This window comes from Mus caroli, chromosome 13 (genome assembly GCF_900094665.2).
Source record: "Mus caroli chromosome 13, CAROLI_EIJ_v1.1, whole genome shotgun sequence".
NCBI lineage: Eukaryota > Metazoa > Chordata > Mammalia > Rodentia > Muridae > Mus > Mus caroli.
Genome location: NC_034582.1, coordinates 63,319,003 through 63,339,644, shown reverse-complemented (window position 1 = coordinate 63,339,644; position 20,642 = coordinate 63,319,003). Strand labels below are relative to the sequence as shown.

At 46.1% G+C, this 20,642-nt stretch overlaps 1 protein-coding gene across 2 annotated transcripts; it reads left to right on the top strand.

Moving 5' to 3' along the window:
- The first annotated feature begins 10 nt into the window (after positions 1 to 10).
- Positions 11 to 20,202, top strand: Mtrr (5-methyltetrahydrofolate-homocysteine methyltransferase reductase). Of its 2 annotated transcripts, none has more exons than XM_021180286.2 (15): positions 11 to 86; positions 1,358 to 1,522; positions 2,382 to 2,535; positions 4,328 to 4,445; positions 6,660 to 7,032; positions 9,074 to 9,196; positions 10,515 to 10,668; positions 11,580 to 11,668; positions 12,711 to 12,891; positions 14,664 to 14,706; positions 15,405 to 15,591; positions 16,454 to 16,572; positions 16,990 to 17,082; positions 17,179 to 17,361; positions 19,246 to 20,202. In XM_021180286.2, the coding sequence occupies exons 2-15, from the start codon at positions 1,394 to 1,396 to the stop codon at positions 19,388 to 19,390; spliced, it is 2,091 nt and encodes a 696-aa protein (XP_021035945.1). In that variant the 5' UTR covers positions 11 to 86; positions 1,358 to 1,393; the 3' UTR covers positions 19,391 to 20,202. The 2 variants fall into 2 exon arrangements, with proteins under 2 accessions (XP_021035945.1, XP_021035946.1); XM_021180287.2 differs by lacking the exon at positions 11 to 86 and adding an exon at positions 117 to 315.
- The last annotated feature ends 440 nt before the right edge of the window (positions 20,203 to 20,642 follow it).

The following is a 20,642-nucleotide window of genomic DNA, read 5'->3' as shown; positions in this document are numbered from 1 at the left end:
GCGTGCTGTGCGGCGCGCGCGTGCGCAGTGCTCCCGGACGGTGCCTGTCTGAGAACGGGGTCCCGCGCGGGAATTCGCGCCTGGAGGTATTCGGCAGGAGACGGCGGGAGCGACGGAAGCGGTTGGGGGGGGAGCTTGGACTCGCGCCTGCGCAGTGGGGATGCGACGCTGAGTTTTCCAGACTGCGGTGGGGTTCACGGGGAGCACTGGAGGGGAGTCAGCTCCGCCACCTTTCTCAAAACCTCGTGAGCCCCCACGTGTCACCCATTGGTCCTGTCGAGTCTGTAGCAGTGCTTCCCGATGAACCTTTGAAGGGTTTGTGTCCTAGCTCCCCAGCGGATCAGCCACAAGTGCTTAGAAACTAGAGTTGATTCACTCAGGAAAAGATAATTTTATGTAGGCCGGCTACCATTCAGCGTTAGCCACTGGATAGGATGGCGGAGTGTGGAATCCCAGAGCCCTTTATCTTCTTTTTCTCTTGGTTATCTCCGGGGTTAGGCATGGATTAGAAATACCGTCTCTGTGTAAAGTCCATGTACGCTGACTACTGATTAATGCAATGATGCCATCTTTGATGACGACCAGTGCTTTGATTAGGATCTAGCAGGAAACACGAACTCCCCAGTTTCACGTGAACATGGTACAGTTACAGTTTTGGTTTTTAAAAGATTACTTATTTATGTATATGAGTACACTGCAGCTGTACTGATGGTTGTGAACCATCATGTCGTTTCTGGGACTTTGAATTCAGAAACTTTACTTGCTCCAGAGGATCCTGCTCTCTCCAGCCTAAAGGTTTATTTATTATTGTATGTAAGTACACTGTAGCTGTCTTCAGAGGCACCAGAAGAGGGCGTCAGATCTCATTAGGGATGGTTGTGAACCTCCATGTGATTGCTGGGATTTGAACTCAGAACCATGGGAAGAGCAGTGTGCTCTTAACTGCTGAGCCCCCAGTTACAGTTTTTTTTTTTTTTTTTTTTTTAACGGCAGAAACAATAGCCTTTGTAAGCGACACTGTGTTTGAGCATGGCTTAGCCTTCACCATTCAGGCTAATATCCTAATTCTGAGTACAAATGGGCAGAAAGGCAGATCACTCCTACAGTTAGGCACTAATGAATGACAGACACAAGACCCAACAGTAGCTAGAAATCAAGAGTGGGTTTCACGTCATCCAGGCAATCAAAAGCGTCACTTTTGTATACCTCCTGTCTTAATTCTCTCATACTGCGATTCGTTTAAAATCAGTGCTAAGGAACAAGTTTAGAGAAGGCTGTTTGAAATTATGTTTGGGTGTCCTGCGGGCTACCCGCTTCATTAAACAGTGTACCCCTTTCTTCCCTTTGTGGTTTTTAGTCTCACTGTTAGAGTTGCAGCTGATGACCTGAGGTGATGAGAAGGTTTTTGTTACTTTATGCTACACAGCGAGGACAGGCAAAGGCCATAGCAGAAGAAATAAGTGAGCAGGCTGTGTCACACGGGTTTTCCGCAGATCTTCACTGTATCAGTGAGTCGGAAAAGGTAAGGGCAGCTATTCCTGTGCATTTTCCTGTACTTTGTTGTGGAATGAGGCAGTATACCCATTTTTTGTTACAGGGGGTTTGCCCAAGCTAGCCTTGAACTCACATTGTAGCTCTGGCAAAATGAACTTTGGATCCTCCTGCCAACTAGCTGAGTCTAAACACAGAAATATACTTTTGAATTAGGTTTAAAAAACCTCACAGCCTCACTTGGCACTGCAGCCCATCTTCACTGGGATAGCTCCTGTTGCTCCTCCGTTCTTTCATTGTTTTAAAGTGTGTTTGTTTATTGGGACAGAACAGGGCTCTTTGTAGACCAGGATGGCCTTGAACTCTAAAGAGCCACGGGCCTCTTTTATCTTTGTTTCTGCCTCACCTTGACCCTGTAAAACCCCTTTGCTCATGTTACTTGTGTGTGTGTGTGTGTGTGTATGTATATGTGATATGTGTGTGTGTGCATATACCTACCCATGTACTGCCTTGCTGCTCAGCGTGTCCCTTGACAGATAATGGGCCTGTTTACTTCTCATGTTTTCCTGAAGTACAGAATTCGATAACAGCCTGGGGGTAGATGGGGCTTTTCTTGTGTGCCATGTGGAGGGAAAAGTGTTAAACCCTTCTGACCTCCTGGTGCCATCAGCGAAAGTGAACTAGCCTTTGAGTTACTGGGCAGCGTTATTGAGGCATCTAGTCACAGCACTGTTGACCAGGATATGTTTACGATAACTCGGCCAGAAGAAAAATTGGAAGGAAGCACGCAAGACAGGAAAGTGGGTTCATTGCCTCCAGTCGCTTTGTCTTGATCTTGCCAGTGTGTTAAGTCACAGATCTGCACTACTTACAGCATCTTTGTTTTGTAGTATGATCTGAAAACAGAAACTGGCCCTCTGGTGATGGTTGTATCTACCACGGGTACAGGAGACCCACCTGACACAGCCCGCAAGTTTGTTAAAAAAATACACGACAAGACACTCCCCCCGGACTGTTTTGCTCACCTGCGGTATGGATTATTGGGTAACTGACTGTTTCCCTTCTACTACATGCAGTTACTACTTTGATATATGAATATATCTTTCAAAATCTTGAAATAAAGTTGCATAGGTCTTTTTATTTTTATATAACTATTACATCTATGTAAAATGTAGAAATGTCAGTCATTCTTCAATTTGTACCCCAAAGCAATGCTCTGACCCTCTCCTCCCTCTGTCCTGGGTGTGTCTGGGGGGTCAAACCCAGGGCCTTGCAGTGAGGGGAGCACTTTACCACTTAGCCACACCCAAAACGCGGTGCAGAACCTCTCCAGCAGCCTTGGAACTGTTTCAGAATGTTTACTAATGTCTAGGCCTCACTCCAAACCTTCTAAAACAGAGCAGAAGTCTTTGAAGGTGCAGGCACTTGGTGGATTTCATTGTTTAAGGGAACAGCAGGTCACAAAACCAAGTTATGTTCTTCGGAAATGTGTGTGAGGGAGGCGTGGAACACGCCTTCTTAGTTATGTTCTCTAAGAACCTGACTTCAGCCTTGCGGTTTTCAGTCCCTAGCACATTAGAACCCGCAAGGGAGTTTTAATAACTCCTTTACATTGACTTGCCCTGCCAGCAGTGACTCTGATATGAACAGGAAGGACCTGTTGTCAGTAGTTAGCTCAGAGTGTAATGCAGCTTGCCACCAAGGGTAATGACCTGATTTCAGTCTTCAAGACCCACAGACAGTGTCCTGCACTTGCCCCACATTATACCATGGTGTACACGTGTGTGTGTGTGTGTGTGTGTGTGCATGTATGTGTCTATATATACAGAATAGATTTTAACTAAAAAATAGAGGAGCTATCATAGAAAACTGTGATAACTAGAGAGGCAGCATGAGTCCATATAGTCTGTGTGACTCATCTTTGGTAACTATGCTTGGGAGAGTATCCAGCACAGATAACTGACACTGTTTAGATTCCCATTCGAACCCCAGCCACAGTTTGGCGTATGTCTAAGTAGTGTTTCAGATGTTCTTGAAGCTTTCTATAAAGATGACATTGAAGCCTGACCCACTCATTCTAGTCATTGATGTTCCCGTGTATGCTCCCACCTCACCTTCACTCCGATGTCAAGCCACGGAGACAACTAAAGTGAGAAACTTAAGTTTCCAATTTTGAATTTTCAAGCGGATGCGAAGCATTAGCTTTCTCAGCATACAAGACGGGCGCAGTTCTTTAATTGACCTGACAGAGGCTTACTCAGCATCTGCTTGTCTTGCTGGTGTGCCAAGGCCTGCAGATCAGAAGTGGTGAATACAGTTGGATGAAGATGAGTATTTGAGGCTTTGTAGGTCACATGGTATCATAGCTGCTGGGTATTGTGGCTTCAAACAGCCGTGGTATGTAAGCAAGCAGATGTGGCTGTGTTCCACGCCTCCCTCACACACACAGACTGTGTTTGGTTCAGAGGCTGCCCTTGGCAGCCGTGTTCAGAGTTGGGAAAGTGTACAGAACAGATAACTGTGTTTCAAAGCCAGTGTTACGAGTTACTTCAGATTCCTATATTGTTAAAGAAATTCATGGAAACAGAAAGATTAAATACGTATATTTCTTTGACCGTGGCCTGTATTTGTTTTGTGTCTTTCTGGTGCTTTCATGATAAACAGTAGAAACACATTGCATTCTTAACACTGCTGGGGAAAAATAAGGAAATGTGGATCTATACATTATACTTGATGAGTATCTTATGAGTGTGGGGCAGTATTAAGAAACTTTGTGTCACTGTCTATCGTATCACTGAACCCTCCTTCTCCCTAAGTATGTATTTGGGTTCTCCAGGCTTGGGTGACTCGGAATACACATACTTCTGCAACGGAGGGAAAGTAATTGATAAACGACTTCAGGAGCTTGGAGCCCAGCGTTTCTACGACACCGGACATGCCGATGACTGTGTAGGGTAAGGGCACCGCACATCTATCTTTTCAGTAAACTCTGCACATGATGGAAGTTGGTTAGCTTATAAACACTTGCTCTGGTTTAGCACTGACAGTCTTCTGAGAGTCTCATTATAATTTCAGCATTTTAGCTCTGGGACCCAGGAAGGTCTGATGACTAGAACCTTGTTGGCCTGTGTCCTCCATCTTCCATGTCCCCCTTCTAGCCCCCAGTATTTGCTAATGGAATAAGAGAAGCCCCAGCACAGCTCACATGTGTCTCAGTATAGACGTATGTGTAAGAGTGAACATTTTATCCGGCCACAGTGGTATCACCTCTATGTCTTCTCTCTGCCCTGCACACAGGGGTGCTGTTTGCATCTCCTGTAGTGGGACAAGCCCTGCAGGCTGAGCATCACTGAACATGGCTTGTCTTGGCTGTCTCTTTCCATCGCAATGGCTGCACTATTCACCCTTTTGTCATTTTCATGTTTTGCAGCTTGGTATTTAAACCTGTGCACAGCCTTCCCAGTCCTCCTAATGTGTCTCTCTTCAGGTCTTCAGCATTGTCCTGTCACGGTCTGCTGCTCAGCCTTTGGCTGTCATTGCTGTAGCCAGATAATAGCTCACGTTTTCTTGTTGTGGTTTTGTTTTGACTAGGTAAAAAACTGAGCAACTTTCCCGTCACTGTGCTTAGTAAATGACCTGTTTATGGGAATAATGACCTCAGTGTTGTCCTGCTTCTCGCTGATGGGGCTCTCATGTTTCCTCTCCTCCTGCCTGGTGCCCCTGCCTTCCATAATTTCCTTCAGCTGCAGACAATTCCCACACACTACCTGCTCATTCTGCACCTTCATTTTGAGGTCTTTGTGAGCTATGTTTAATTGTAGGATAATGCTTCGATCCATTAGGCACATCTCCTATAGTACTGCACATAGATGTCTTCAGAGGATCCTGGGTCACTTGTTCGATCAAGTGTTAAACTTCCTAAGTGTGTTTCAGTACTTTGTACCTCTTCCCCGCTGAGCCTAAGTGCTTTATGTGTCTGAGAGTAAGGTGCCAGTGGGAGACATGGCTGTGTGATGTACCCCCCACCATCCCCCTAGTCTGAACCAGAGTGCATTTGCACTCACATGCCTGGGTTGACATCTTCCATCCCCTCTTGATGACCAAACCTTTGGTCACTCATGTTTCTGTGCCTGTGATAGATAATGGCAGGGTGTACTGCGAAGCTTCAGGGCATGGCCAGACAGACCAGTGCTTGTGGCCTTTAGCCCTGTGCTTCTTCAGGGTGGGTACTGGGTGGGTGTTAGCTCCCTCCGGCATGACTGGTAGCGTCGTCTTACTCAGATACAGGAGTGATGCTTTACATGTAACTTACTGATGAATGTGTGTTCATGAGGACTCCCAGGATACATGCAGGGCAGAGGTCATGGATCTACAGTCCTAGTCCTAGGAAGAAAAAGGTCTGAGATGAGCCTCCTGATAGTCACGTACCGCAGTGATTAGGATTTGACGTGCCTTTCCAATGAGATAGGAAGTGATCTTCTTTTATTTTTTTTCTTCAGTGTTCTGACACTGTCTTGCCCGAGCCCTCTCCTTAACCACCACTGTTCACACATCTCAGGAACATGGCGGCTGTGTTAGACTTTGTTAGTCCTAGCTGAACTTCTGAATGTGTGATTAATCGAACTTTCCTTTTAAAAATTAACTGATTAAAACACTTACAGATTGGTAGAAAGGAAAGGGAAGCTTTTATTTAGTCACACATTTACTTTTAATGGAGGGTGATTTCTTGATGATGCTTGAAGGAAGAGGATCAATAAGTTCAGTAGACAAAATAAGTGGTGCCTTCAGCTGATGGAGTGATCATTTATAACATGAGTCTGGCTGAGCTCTGTTAGTGGCATCCGGATTGAACACATCTGTAAACTGCCAGCTCCCTAGAGTGCAGATGGCCAAAATGAGAGTAGTTATATTCCTGTTACCAGGGCAAAAACAGCTTTGCATCTCAGCTCATTTGCTCCGTATGCGTGCTCAGAATGTACAGAGTGTTTGTTAAGCAGCACAGCGCTGTGCTTTTGAAAATTTATTAGTTGTACTTTTAGTATTCTCTTCAGTACTTCTGACGGTTGCTTATTGTCCTCTGCCGAACGCACAAACTACTGCTCTATCATTGTTACACACAAACGGACAACCTAGGCATTTGGGTTTTCTTGCTTTTTTATCCGTACCAGTTTAGAGCTTGTGGTAGAGCCGTGGATTGATGGACTCTGGGCTGCTCTCACGAAGCACTTTAAGTCACTCGGAGGACAAGAAAACATGAGTGACACACTTCCACGGGCATCAGATGCCCCCTTGAGCACTGCCATGAAGCCGGAGTTGTTGCACATCCAGTCACAAGTTGAACTGCTGAGATTAGAGGACGTGGGGACAAGGGATTCTGAGCTTCGGGAACAAAATGAGACAAACAGGAGTCAGCAGGGACGGATCGAAGACTTTGACTCCTCGCTTGTGCACTCGGTCCCCCCACTCTCCCAGAGCTCTCTAAGTATTCCTGCTGTGCCCCCAGAGTATTTGGAGGTCCATCTTCAGGAGTCTCTTGGCCAGGTGAGAGATTTACTTTATGTTCTGGGCTTCCTATGCCTTGTGTTCTGTTTGTTTTTATGTCAGAGGTCCGCAGCATCTCCTCTGCTGTGCCTCCTGTTTCTGCAGCAGCCGTGCCTGTTGTGCAGTGTGATGTCTGTGGAAGTGCTCACCAGAGGTCTGCAAAGAAGAAAAGCATTTACTATATGACCCTCCCAGAAAAGATATGCCTGTCTCTGCCTCAAATGGCTTGATGTTGCTGAGTCGTCAGCTTGCTCATATCATCTCTAAGGTGGTCTGAGTTCATCGAGGTGCAGAGCCTCCGCATCAGTCCTATCCAGGCTCTCCCAGCCTTTTGTTACGCCCTGAGTCCACAGGAGCCCAAGAATTGCACAACTTGCAATAGAGTCTTTTTATTGTTCTGAGTCTTGACTCAGATCACATGCCCTGCACTCACAGGGTAAATGCTGGCATGCGATGCTGAGTCCGGAAAGCATTGGGTTTATATACAGGATGGTCAGGAATTCCTTGAATGCTCAGGGTGAAGGGGAGTGGAGGGCTGTAACCTTTTGGAGGGACGGAACTGAAGCTGGGTCGGGGGATGGAGGGGTGAGTAACAGGTGTCTGTTGTGGGGTTATCAGGAACTAATTTTATGACTGGCCATAACTGTCTGTCACCTCTAATTACTTTTTCTCTATGATATAAGATGGGGCCTTAATCTTCTTTGAGTTTGTTATTTCTTTAAGGTCCCAAGGACAGGTACCTGGAGAGCTTGGCTGTTTATCAGAGGGAGGGCTAGATTCTGGCCTGGGGGGGGGGGTCCCGTCTCAAGCTGGCATCTGACTCCTCCAGGTGTATTCATTAAGGCGCGGGGTGGGGGGATGGTTTATAGGCAGTGCCATTCTAATGCCAGGCTGGATTTCCTGGCAGCAGCCAGAGAGGGGAAGGGAGGGAGCCCTGGACTTGTTGCAGAGGGACGCAGCGCAGAAACCAGCTGCCCACTTACTGCACTTGCCACAGAAGGGGTGAGGGGGGCCTCTGTGGGGAAAGACACAAACTGTCTACACAACACTGGGGTCCCTTTGGTGAGGCTTCCATGAAACAGGGCAATTAACCACAGAGTAATTCGGGGGGTGGGGGGGCTATAACACTTTCCCCACCCTGCACTAACACTGCTCTTACTGCAGCTCTGCCTTCCTTCTGTGACAGTGTGGAGGGTCTCACCACCCAGATGGAGCCCAGATCCAGGCTTCCATTTTAGCAACCTGGATGTCACTGATCCCTAGAGTCAAACTGTGAGGTGTTTCTCTCAGCAGTTGTGCCTGGGCTGGAGGGAGAAGAGCAGGATTAGACACAATGAGAAGCTGAGCTGTAATGGGTTCTCAGCAAAGGCTTCAGCATCTCTTGGGATTCTCGAAAACTGACTGGTTCTTTCTTTCGTTAGTCTGGAGTTGGGGCACAGGGCCTGGGTGTATAGTCATTATACTCATTAGATTTAGGCTGCTCTCAAAGGGGAGGGAGGTGGCTGAGACAGGCTGTGACCTTGGAATGCTGAGTGCTTCCTGCTTTTCCAGCTGAGGGCTGAGCTGAGCTGAGCGAGTAAATCCTCTGAGGGTCACATTCCAGAGTCACCCCACTGGGCCTCCAGCATGTAGCTCTGACTTGCCCCCAGACTTCCCAGTTATGCAAAGTTGATTGGCTGGCATTTGTTAAAATGATTTCTATTTTTAAATGTAATAAAATCAAGTTAGAAGAGGAACTGGAAGATATCATAAGGAATTAGGTTTGTGTGCTGCTTCCTAAGACCTGTGCTGTCCTTACTGGGGCCACTAGTTACGACTGCCTCTGAAGTAACTAAAACTAAGAATTCCCTTCTTACCTCAGGCCTGCTCACCAGTAGCCTTGGCTGGATGGTTGTAAGCCTGGGGCTCCATCTGACTCAGCGACTTCTTAATGTGGTTCTGAGAGTTGAACACTGTCTTTGTGGTTGCATTTTACTGACCAACCCACCTTCCCAGCTTGGAAATTGTGTTTCATTATATTTTATCCCATTTGTTTCTCAAGGAGGAAAACCAAGCACCTGTGCCTTCAGGGGATCTGATTTTTCAAGTTCCAATTTCAAAAGCCATTCGGCTGACTACAGATGATGCCGTAAAGACCACTCTGCTGTTGGAATTGGACATTTCAGTAAGTTGCTGCTGAGTTTACTCTCAGCACGGTTGCCCTTTGGGTACTTTCGTACTACACCCAGGAGGGGAGACATCTCTGGCAAGACGCCTGGCCAATTTGTTCCTGTCTGTCATTTCCTCCTCGCCTCGGTCCACTTGAGAGCAGATGTGAGGCATGAGTGCAGGGACAGTGCAGAATGTAGCACTGTTGCCGTGGTCATAAGCCACGAGAGACTGATGGAGTCCAGACCGCATTCACCTGTGTCAGGCCCACAGAAGGAAGCTGTCCACTTAAGGTCAGCCAGTGAGGCAGAAAGTTGAGGCTAGACAGTCAGGAAAGTGCTAACTTCTCCGGGCAGGTGTTCTGATTATCTGGAGAATCTGAAAAGATTTTGGAATCTCTCTAGAAAAGTGACAGTAGTGAACATTTGCCCGTGGGGCCAATGGCTGTACTGGTCATTTGCCTGTGGTGTCCGAGATTTTACGTGGTCATCGGAACTCTGTCCATAAGCCTGTCTGCATCTGCTCACTCTGTGAGGGATCCTTCAGCCATTAATTCAGCCATTTGTCTTGAAGAAGGTCCCAAGAAGTGAAATCAGAGCATGTGAACTCTTCTGTGAGAGTTCAGTAGAGCTTCCTGGTAGTTAAAAGAGATGACAGGCATCTTAACCTAGTGGTTTTGTGTCTGTGTGTGTGTGTGCGCGCGTGCGCATGCCGGATGGTTATGTTAGGGATCTTCCTGGAATACTCTTCCATCTCATTCATTGAGGTAACCCTCTGTCAAACTCAGAGCTCTCCATATGACTGGTTTCTATAAACGGGTTCCTGTTAGATGGGCTTCGCCTGTCTCCACCTTCCAAGACTGGATTTACAAGTGGGAACAACCCAACTAGCATTTATATGGATTCTGAGAATCTGAACTTCAGTCTGCAAACTTACTGGCTTTATCTACTCCTAGCATGTATATTTTGTATAGGATTTTAAAGATCATGTCTCACTCTCTAACGGCTGGTCTCAGTTCAAGACTTCTGCCAGCCTCTGGCTCCCAAGTGATGAGATTGAAGGTGTGCACCATCACACCCATGGTGTATTCATGCCTGTGTGCACACCACACCCACACACCCACGCACACACTCCTACATTGGTCTTTTTTGGAATAACTATTGATGAAAGAGTTTGATAAATTGGACTTATTCATTGAGTTCTCTTATGGTTAGAGTTAGTTGTGAGTCCCTGCACTAAGATAGCCATCATGGAAACAGCTTTTGTTACTCTATACTCAGACTTTTCTAATGCATAGGACTTTCCTTTTCTATTTCACCTTGGTCCTTCTCTAGAAAATAGAGTTTTCCCATCAACCTGGAGACTCCTTCAATGTGACCTGTCCAAACAGTGATCGTGAAGTAGAAAAGCTGCTCCAGAGGCTGCAGCTGGCTGATAAGCGAGCGCACCGTGTCTCCTTGAAAATTAAGACGGACACTAAGAAGAAAGGTAGGACGGATGGCGGACATGCCCAGCATCCTGTGTGCTGGCTGCGTAGATGCTGCAGCTCAGCCATATGCCGTGCCTGTGCGTACACATACACAAACCACACGTACACACATAACCATGAGCAAGCCCTGCGCTGATGGGTTCTTTACATGTATGGGGACTTTACATGTATTGAGCACTTGTGGGCACAAGAAGAGCCTGAAACTTTATGTAAAATTCCTATCAAGTTTATTTCTCCTACTGATATTTTATTATATAAAAATAATTTTTCTGTGTATAAAAGAAACTTTATTGTTTAAAGTTTTAATATTGCTTGCATGTAATCTTTAACTTATTCAGTCCTAAAGTTCATGTTTTTCAAAAAGAGTTGTTTTTATTTCGTCTGGTGTGTGTGTGTGTGTGTGTGTGTGTGAGAGAGAGAGAGAGAGAGAGAGAGAGAGAGAGAAAGAGAGAGAGAGAGAGAGCCCGAGCGCAGGAGTGAGCTGTGTTAAGGCCAGGAAAGGACATTGGATTCCTCTGGAGCTAGACTGTAAGGCTTGTGGGTCTTGGGAACTGGGCTCCTCTAGAAGAGCAGCTAGCATGCTCAGTAACTGAGCCATCTCTCCAGCCCCTGAAGTTAATTCTAAATGGAACATGATCATCTATTGCCATTTGTTATTTAATTTTAGGTCATTTTATTTTATTTGGTACACTTTGAATTTTATCATTCTTTTCCTTTTATGAATTGGCCTCCCCACCCCACCCCTGGCGTATTTATTTCATCCAGTCGCAGCTGGAACATTGCCATAAGTCCTCACACTTGGTAGCACTGTAGTGCAGAGTGCTGCAGCTAGCACTGTGTGGTGAATGCACATTCTAAAAATGTTTGTGGTTGTGTCTTCTCTCTGGCCTCTTCCTGCCTCACCTGCAAGGAGCTGCCCTGCCTTCGCATGTGCCTGAGGGGAGTTCTCTGCAGTTCATCCTCACCTGGTGCCTTGAAATACGAGCAGTTCCTAAAAAGGTATGTCCCCTTGCTTGAAGATGGACAGGGCTCTGTTGAGGACACTTAGGTAAGCCTGATTCTGGCCCTTAGAGCTATGGACAGTAGTGTGTTCAGATGTGTCTTCACACCTCCTGCATTAATTACTACCCTGCCACTTGGTTACTGCTGCATGGGAAACCTTGGGGAAATGGAAGGGAACTTTGAGGTAGACTGAGCCACTAGAGGGCAGTGTTACACCAGGAACTGTATTTCAAATGCGGGCTGCTGACTTTTTTTCTAAACATTGTGTAAACTAGACATTTTCTAAATGGCTTTCCTGGACTGGAGCTGTCTGAGCAGAGAGACTGTGGCAATTAAAGACAAGCTCCCACACTGCTCTGTGGAGGCGCCTGCTGCACTGCTGGCCTCGGGAAGCAAACAGAGTTCATTTGGATAAGAACTTCTTTCTGTTTTAATTTTACCAGCTTTTTACATTTTACAAAGTATACGAAAATATATTTATACTGTGCAAACCATGCTGTATAAGAATGCCTATACGGAGGTGAGGTGGGAAGTGACGGCTGTGTGCTTGCACCCTCAGAGTTTAAGTCTGGAATCTCATCCCTCTTCCACAGCAAGACGTCTGGTCTGCGTGTTCTGGGGAGAACACTGAGGGTATTTTTAACGGGTGCACCATAATTTGCTGGCTTGCTCATGAACATATGAGCTGTTCTAGATTGTTTTTCTATGGGGAAAAATAATGTGAAAGCAGTAGTTTCTGTACTGTGATAGTCTTTGCACACGTGTTGTAAACATTTGTATAAAATAGTCTTTAGAGTAGAACTGATATCTTAAATGATTTATACTTTAAAACTGTGCAATATTTTCTGCTGTTTGAGCCTGTTCTTTCTCATTTCTTTGGTCTTTTATTTATTTGTTTGTTTGATTTCTTAATTATTTATTTATTTATTTATTTATCTGTTTATTTGAGACAAGCTCTCACCCTATAACTGTGACTGGCCTGGAACTCACAGAGCTAACTGTAACCCCAGAGTAGCCCACAATTAGCCTCTTTCCTCAGGCCTTTTTGCGGGCCCTTGCGGAGCACACCAGCAGTGCCACTGAAAAGCGGAGGCTGCAGGAGCTGTGCAGTAAACAAGGAGCCACTGATTACAACCGCTTCATCCGAGATGCCAGCGTCTGCCTGCTGGACCTCCTGCTCACCTTCCCATCCTGCCAGCCTCCGCTCAGCCTCCTGCTGGGTGAGTCACCCCTTCCTTCCACGGCCCCAGGCAGGCCTCCTGCACTGTTAGTGAGCCTCTGTGTAGTGAAGAAGGCCAGCTATTCCTGTCTCACAGTGAGTTCCATGCAGACACAGTATGGACCTGGCTAAATGGGGCTGGTGGGTACAAGTCAGGAACCCGTGACAGGTTTTGTTTTCAGACTATGGTAACGTCTTTTTAGAGATTGGGGTCCCTCTTCCACACATTCTGAGTCTTTTTTTTTCCTTGTTATTTTTTCCTTCTACTAATTATCCAGTTGTACTTTTTTATACTTAGAATTTAGCATCTTTTCTAATTTATTTTCTTCAGTGAGGTAATTTAGCTAAATTTTCCCTAGCAGTGAGTATTGAGAGGGAAAGGATGTTCCTCATTGAAGCCAGTAGGCATGTGGTGTGACAGCATGAAGCATGTGCTCTGGGTGAATGCAGGGACACCTCCGTCCCTGTGCATTCAGAATCACAGCATTCCAGGACACCTGGGCCTTTGTCATGCAGGTTGATCCTGTGGCCTTTCCTACTTTCCTGCCTTTGTTTTGGTTTGGTTTGGTTTTTGGTTTTTGCTTTTTCCGAGACAGGGTTTTCTCTGTGTAGCCCTGGCTGTCCTGGAACTCACTTTGTAGACCAGGCTGGCCTCGAACTCAGAAATCTGCCTGCCTCTGCCTCCCAAGTGCTGGGATTAAAGGTGTGCGCCACCACGCCTGGCCTTTGTTTTATCCGTAGTGGGGCAGAGTCAGATGTTACCATTCACGTCTACCCCATGAAAACATATGTAGGCCTCTTAGTAAGCCATCGGGCCTTTCAAGGCCTGTGCAGGGAATGACTAGTCAGGGCTTGCTTTCTCTTCCCATGACTTTAACTTAGTGTTCTTTTTCTTTGACTTCCTCCTAAAATGTTTAAAAAGCAAAAACAAAAACAAAATCATTACACGAAGCTAGTCTCCCCCATTCTTTCTAAGCCAGCTTGGCTGGTGCTTTCTGGCTTAGTGGTGTAATGGGGGTGGTAGAGGGTAGTACCTACCCAAAACACAGGTTAGGAGCCAGAGGAAGTCATTAGGACATACAAAATTGAAAATTTCCATTTCTTTAAGAAAAATTAACACATCTAAAACTTAAGATGAGCACTGTGCCAGTCTTTGTTTTCCTGCTTTACTAAGACCAAGCTTAGAAGGAACTTTTAAAAGGTTTGCCCAGACAAATTAAAAATAAAACAAATTATTCACAAAAATTCTAAAATTTGTAAGCAGATATTTCAAATATGGACCATTTACTGTTGCTGTTACATAGGTCGCTGTACATTCTTAAACCACTGGGATTCTGCTGAAGTTGCTTTGAGAAAGTCTCCCACCATACACTTAAGTTATTAAGTATATGAACACAAGAAGGAAATGTACATCTTACTCCTAAGTATTTCCTAAAATATCTGTCTTTGGTATCTTTGAGGCCTTGACTTTTTTTCACCTCTGAAAGCTCTGGGCTGTGTCTCTCGAGATGATCCTTAGACACTCGAAAACAATGAGCGTGCTGACCATCTATCTTCCTGCTCTGCCCTAACTGCGCTCACCCTGAGACCAGCGTTGGGAAAGGGATCCTGACTTTAGGGCTGAACAGTGTATCACTGCATTATGTACTGCAAAATGTGATAAGCGAGAACATGTTATTTCGAATAGTCTAAACAAAAAAGTTAAATATAGGCCTGCGTTTTCTTTTGTTCCTGTGTCAGTAGGCCTGAACTAACTGCTTGTTTTATTTTTAGAGCACCTTCCTAAACTTCAGCCTCGACCATACTCATGTGCAAGGTACGAATACTTAACTAGCAAAATATTCACCTCCAAAATCAGGGAAACCTCAACGTCCAGCTCTCTAGTGGCTGGGCCACTTGCTGCAAACTTCCCTGCTCTGTAGAGCGCATTGCAATCTGAAGATTCCCCAGGACTTCTGTGTTGTGGGATTTACAGTTAAGGTGGATGGACCACCTGGTGTTCCCCTGTTTAAGGCAGTGGCCCCCAGTCTCACAGTCCCTGGGCACTACTCCCAGCTGGCATGTGCCTTCAGTGTCAGTGCAGGGTGAGCTGGTGGGAGGGAGTTCCCTGAGTCTTGCACTGTTTGCATGTAACAAAGCGTGGGTAGAGGTTTGTGACAGTGTCTCCTGGTGATTCTGAACTGTATGTTTTCCTCACTGACTTTCAGATTTGTCCTCCTAATAAATAATACCCAGTGTATCAGTCCCTCATTTGCATGGTAATAAAAATCAGTCAGGTAAATACTGAGTGGGGAGTCTTGAAGGAAGAGCCTTGGGGCATCTCACTTTCTACAGACCTTACTGAAACATTAAAGACAAGTAGATACTACTGGAAACTCTCCTGAAATACCTCACTATAGGGTTAAGATGGCTCTTATCTAAAGCACTGGCCAGGTGAGGCCCTGAGCCCCCAGCACTGTGAGAAAGTGTTGTTCGTTCCTGCTGGATACTTCAGAGCTTGCCTGTTCTTTGCAGCTCCAGCTTACGCCACCCAGACAAGCTTCACTTCGTGTTTAACATTGTAGAGTTCCCACCGAGCACCACAGCGGCCTCCCCACGGAAGGGAGTGTGCACAGGCTGGCTAGCCACATTGGTTGCTCCATTCCTTCAGCCAAACACAGACGTTTCGAATGCAGACAGTGGTGACGCTCTGGCTCCTGAGGTACTGAACCGGTGTGGTGTCAGCTTTGCTACAGTTGGGCTCACACCCGACTAGTGTTGCACTCACATTGTAAACGTGCAAATGGTTGTCAGCTGTTGTTGCTCATCCTGTCTGTAGAAGATAATGCCTTTCCTGTGACTGGGCTGGACTGTGGGGGCAGTGATGACCCCAGGATGACAGGTGGCAGTGTAGCCGCAGTGTCTCCTATCGCTCCTTCCCAGCTATGTCTCATTTAAAGACAGTTTTTAAAATGCTTTAAAGTATTCTTTGAATATTTCCTACATTGTGTACAGTGTACCCTGATTACCTCCCTGATGGCAGCTTCCCCCAGGATGCCCCAGCTGCATCTCCGTCCCTCTTTGTGTCCTTATGTATTCATTCCTTTGTTCAGGGACTTGACTTTGCTGAGTTAGTGCTATTTGTATGGTTGAGAGTGTGGTGTCATCCGCTGGGGCATGGGGACATACCAAGCGGCTACAGACTCAAAGGAAAGTGACCCCCTAGCAGCCATCCTAGGGGATGCTTGCACTTCCCGAGCCTCCCTTCCTCTTCATTTATTCCTTGCTTTGTGCTTCCAGTTCACATGTAAGAAAAACTATGCTCAGGAAAAACACCTATGATATGGGTAAAAAAAGAAAGTCTTTGCAAAGCAAACTTTCCCTTCCTCTGTAGTATGAGATGCGCTCATGGCTTTAGCAAGGAGTGATGCTGCTGTTTAAGTTCATGGTGCTTCCCTGAGGGTGGGATAACACGCGTGCATCTTCACGAGATCATCCTGTACTCACGTGTACTCACGTGATCATTATGTACTCTCACGTGCTTGCCTTCTTTTAAACTCACTGAAGCTACTTCCATATTCCAGATATGTATCTCTCCTCGGGCAACAAATGCTTTCCACTTACCAGAGGACCCGTCAGCCCCCATCATAATGGTGGGTCCAGGAACTGGCGTAGCCCCCTTTGTTGGCTTCCTCCAGCACAGGTACATATCCATCACAGCTGCAGAATACAACCCTTGTCATCACAGGTGGAAACAGAACTGTCCCTTTTGTTCTTCAGTTTTTTAGAATAATTGAGTATCGGTTGTAAAATTTTTACTTTAGAAAGTTTTTACCTAGCGTTGGGTGCTGTAGTGATTTGTCACCATGGGGAATCTGGAGGGCTGCTTTGTAATTCAGGTAGGACATCTGCTTAGTGTGAACAAGAGTCTAGGGTCAGTCTGGAGTGCTGTAACATGAAAACCCAGATAATATCCAAATACAGCAAATGCTGATATTTTAAATGAGTCACTTGGAACTGTACAAAAATGGATTTTACAGGTCTGTTTGTTGGTGATATTTCCTGATGAAATTTATTTATTTGTGTGCTCATTATATCCAACACTTCCTTTATACATTAGAGAAAAACTCCAAGAACAACACCCAGATGGGAAATTTGGAGCAATGTGGCTGTTCTTTGGCTGCAGACACAAGGACAGAGACTACTTGTTCAGGTACAGGTTGCTGCCTTGTGATTGGACAGCTGTAATGTGCAGACCTTGGCATCTTTAACCACCGCCTTTCGCTGACTGTGTGGTGTTGTGTCGCAGGGAGGAGCTCAGGCATTTCCTCAAGACTGGGGTCTTGACTCATCTGAAGGTCTCCTTCTCAAGAGACCCTGCCCCTGACGGGGAGGAGGCCCCAGCAAAGTATGTGCAAGACAACCTCCAGCGGCACAGCCAGCAGGTGGCCAGGACCCTCCTTCAGGAGAATGGCTACGTTTATGTGTGTGGGTATGTAACCCAGCCGCTGCTACTGTAGATGGATTGAGGGGCCGGTTATCATTGTAACAGCTATTCCTTTACATACGTCACACGTGAGCACACAGTGAATGGTCTAGGGCACGGTTAACAGCCAGGGTTTCTTTTCAGAAAAGCTGTGTGAACACTGGCTCTTGCATTGCAGAATGCTTTGCTTTGGGCACATGTTTTTAACATCTGATCATCTGAATGTTAAAACCTTAATCGCTTAAACTGATGTCTCAGCATGGATTTTGTTGTGCTGAAGAACTGATTTGCAGCACTGAACCAGTGGAGAGGGAAGTAGAGTCTGACTCTGAGAATGTCATCAGGTTAGAGTCTTGTTCCTCTAGGTCAGAGTGTGGTGGGCAGATAGACAGAAGGCCGAGTCACTCCTGCAGTCACTAAGCTTTGTGTGCACTCTTCCGTGTGAGCTTCAAAGACAGCACCAAGTGGACAGTTACACATTGTAGAAACTCAGCTCTAAAACTTCCAACTAGATAAGGAGATTCTGAAATGGGAAATTTTCTTTTTCTCCTAAATTGCCTGGAGCACTTACCACCCTCCGTCAGCCAAGCCCTTCTGACCTAGTAACTGTGATGCAGAAGATGAAATGCTGGCTGTGCCCGGGTGATGTGACTGCGGCCACACAGGACTGACGGAATGGCACTTGCTTGTCATATGCTGCCTGCCTTTGTTTCTTTGACGTTGTTTATAGCTTGAGCTGTCTAAAGGCTGATTTTGACTGTCTGGATGACTTTGTGACCCTTGTGGATTCTGGCTCCCACATGCAGAGATTCACACACTGTATCAGTTTATGTTGTCATTTAGATTTTGTTGATGTCCTTGACCTGCATGTTTGTGATGGCATTTTGGTCACATTAAAGCTGAATGTCAGATTTCTAAATAGAAGGTGCAGTCAATCACACAGATGTGCTGGGAACTGGTGACTGAGAACATGGAGATACCACAGATACCTCCAGACTCTTAAATTCTCCCCTGACATAGCCCCTCCACATCACTGAGTCTTAAGTTTCCTAGGAGTGGTAGTGGCATGTTCAGAGATATAGGCTCAGAGTCACCTCACAAGTCACACATGGAGTGGGCGGGCAGGTGCAGAGACAGTGAAGGAGGAAACCCGTCCAAAGCTGAGGGGATCTTCCTGAGTGTGGGGCACTCAGCTGAAGAATCGAGTGAGATGAAGGCAGAGAGGACCTGTAGGTTTGCAGAGGGTGGGCCTGTGGGGAGAGATGCTCTGGGTGGGTGAGGAAAAGATGAGGAAGGACACAGATGATCTGGCTCCTTAGACACCTCTCAAGGGTAAACTGTGACATCTGAAGGTCCTGTCTTACAGTTTCTTCATTCAGATGTCAGGATGTAGAAGGAGACATGAGGTCCACTCCCTGACCTCAGACAGTCTTAACATGGAGTTAGCAAAGGGGCAGTGACATAGGTGTGTGTGATGCCTCCCGTGCCTTCAAGAGCTAAGTCCTGTCCTCAGTGAAGGGACCTGTCACTTCATGTGCATGAAGGTTTGGGACTATGAGAGCATGGGGGTCGACCATTCACTTTGAGGGAGAGGGAAGGCAGGGGCTTGAGCTAGAGCCCAGCTCCCTCCTGCAGTAAAACTGAAGACTGTTCAAGGACACTGGAGCCTAGGGGTGGATTGTAAGCTACGGAACCATGTGGTCAGCTCTATTAGAGCGGCCACCATGGGTGAAGGTTTGGCCTGCGGTAAGTGAAGCTGGATGCCTGGAAAACATTCTGAGAAGTGAGGAGAAAACAAAGATTGAGGGATCAGAGTGAACTAGGGATGTGGTTGAGAGGGTTTGGTTAAGGGAAGTTCCTGCTTTATAAAGTGTGCCATTTTGTCTCTAGAGACGCCAAGAATATGGCCAAGGATGTCAACGACACCCTTGTAGGAATCATAAGCAAAGAAGCCGGCGTTGACAAACTAGAAGCGATGAAGACGCTGGCAACGTTAAAGCAAGAGAAGCGATATCTGCAGGACATCTGGTCTTGAAACTGGAACGGAGACACTTGGGATTTGTTTTTGTTTTTGTTTTTGTTTTTGTTTGTTTGTTTGTTTTTTCTTGAAGTGCCAAAGGTCAATTTTACAGAAGATGAGTTTAAAATGTTTGGACATTTCTTGGAGGCGGCTGTGTGAGGAACAGCTTGCTTACAGGTACAGCAGGTACAACCGCCTGACAGTCTCACAGGTTGTCTCCCACTCCTTACCTGTGGCCCTACCCAGCACATCACTGTGTGGAGGGGGAAGAAGCAGCTCCCACCTGGCATCCATTGCACATAGGCTCCCCAGGAGGACAGATCATCCATGGCTCACCCGTGCCTGGGCACATCTTGGAGCGCTTGTGGACATATTATCTTTCAATGAAGTATATTCAAAGGATATTTATACTGGTGATATTTAAATTAGCACAAACATGCAACGCATTCTTTTGCATGTCTTTAATTGTGGTTTTATTATCAAAATTATATTTCTGATAAAATATTTTAATTTTGAGGTAATCCCTACAAAATAAGGGTTTTCATGCTACTAGAAATATATTTTGAAATACATTTGATATAGTACTCTGCCGTTTCCATCATGTTAACTTTTAGTGTCATCATCCTACAGCTTAGGGGCATTTGCATTCCCCTGACAAAGGCATCATGTGTACAGCTCAGTAGTGTTACGCCCTGTTCTTCTCATGGACCCCAATACATGTCTATATTTCTGTGATTCAGTTCAGATTAAAGAACTCCAGTTAGGCCGGGCGTGGTGGCACACGCCTTTAATCCCAGCACTTGGGAGGCAGAGGCAGGCGGATTTCTGAGTTCAAGGCCAGCCTGGTCTACAGAGTGAGTTCCAGGACAGCCAGAACCACACAGAGAAACCCTGTCTCGAAAAACCAAAAAAAAAAAAAAAAAAGAAAGAACTCCAGTTAGACTTCTAATACCAAGTTCTCTTGCATATGAAAATAAAGTATATAAAAGGGTCCTGTGCCATTGTGTGTGTGGTTGCTGAGACAAAAACTGGGACAAAGCAACTTACAGAGGGTATTTTAGCTCAGTTCTGGTGTGGGGTCCATGGTGCTGGGGCAGTCATGGTGGCAGAAGGAGGAGGTGACTGGTTACATCCCGTCCAGTCAGGAAGGAAAGAAAAGACATGAGTGCCTCACTGGCTTTCCCCTTTTCGTACACTCCAGTACTTTAATGCACGGAACAGGTCTGCCTGCATGTAGTGTGCGTGTGTACTTCAGCCTAATGTAGAA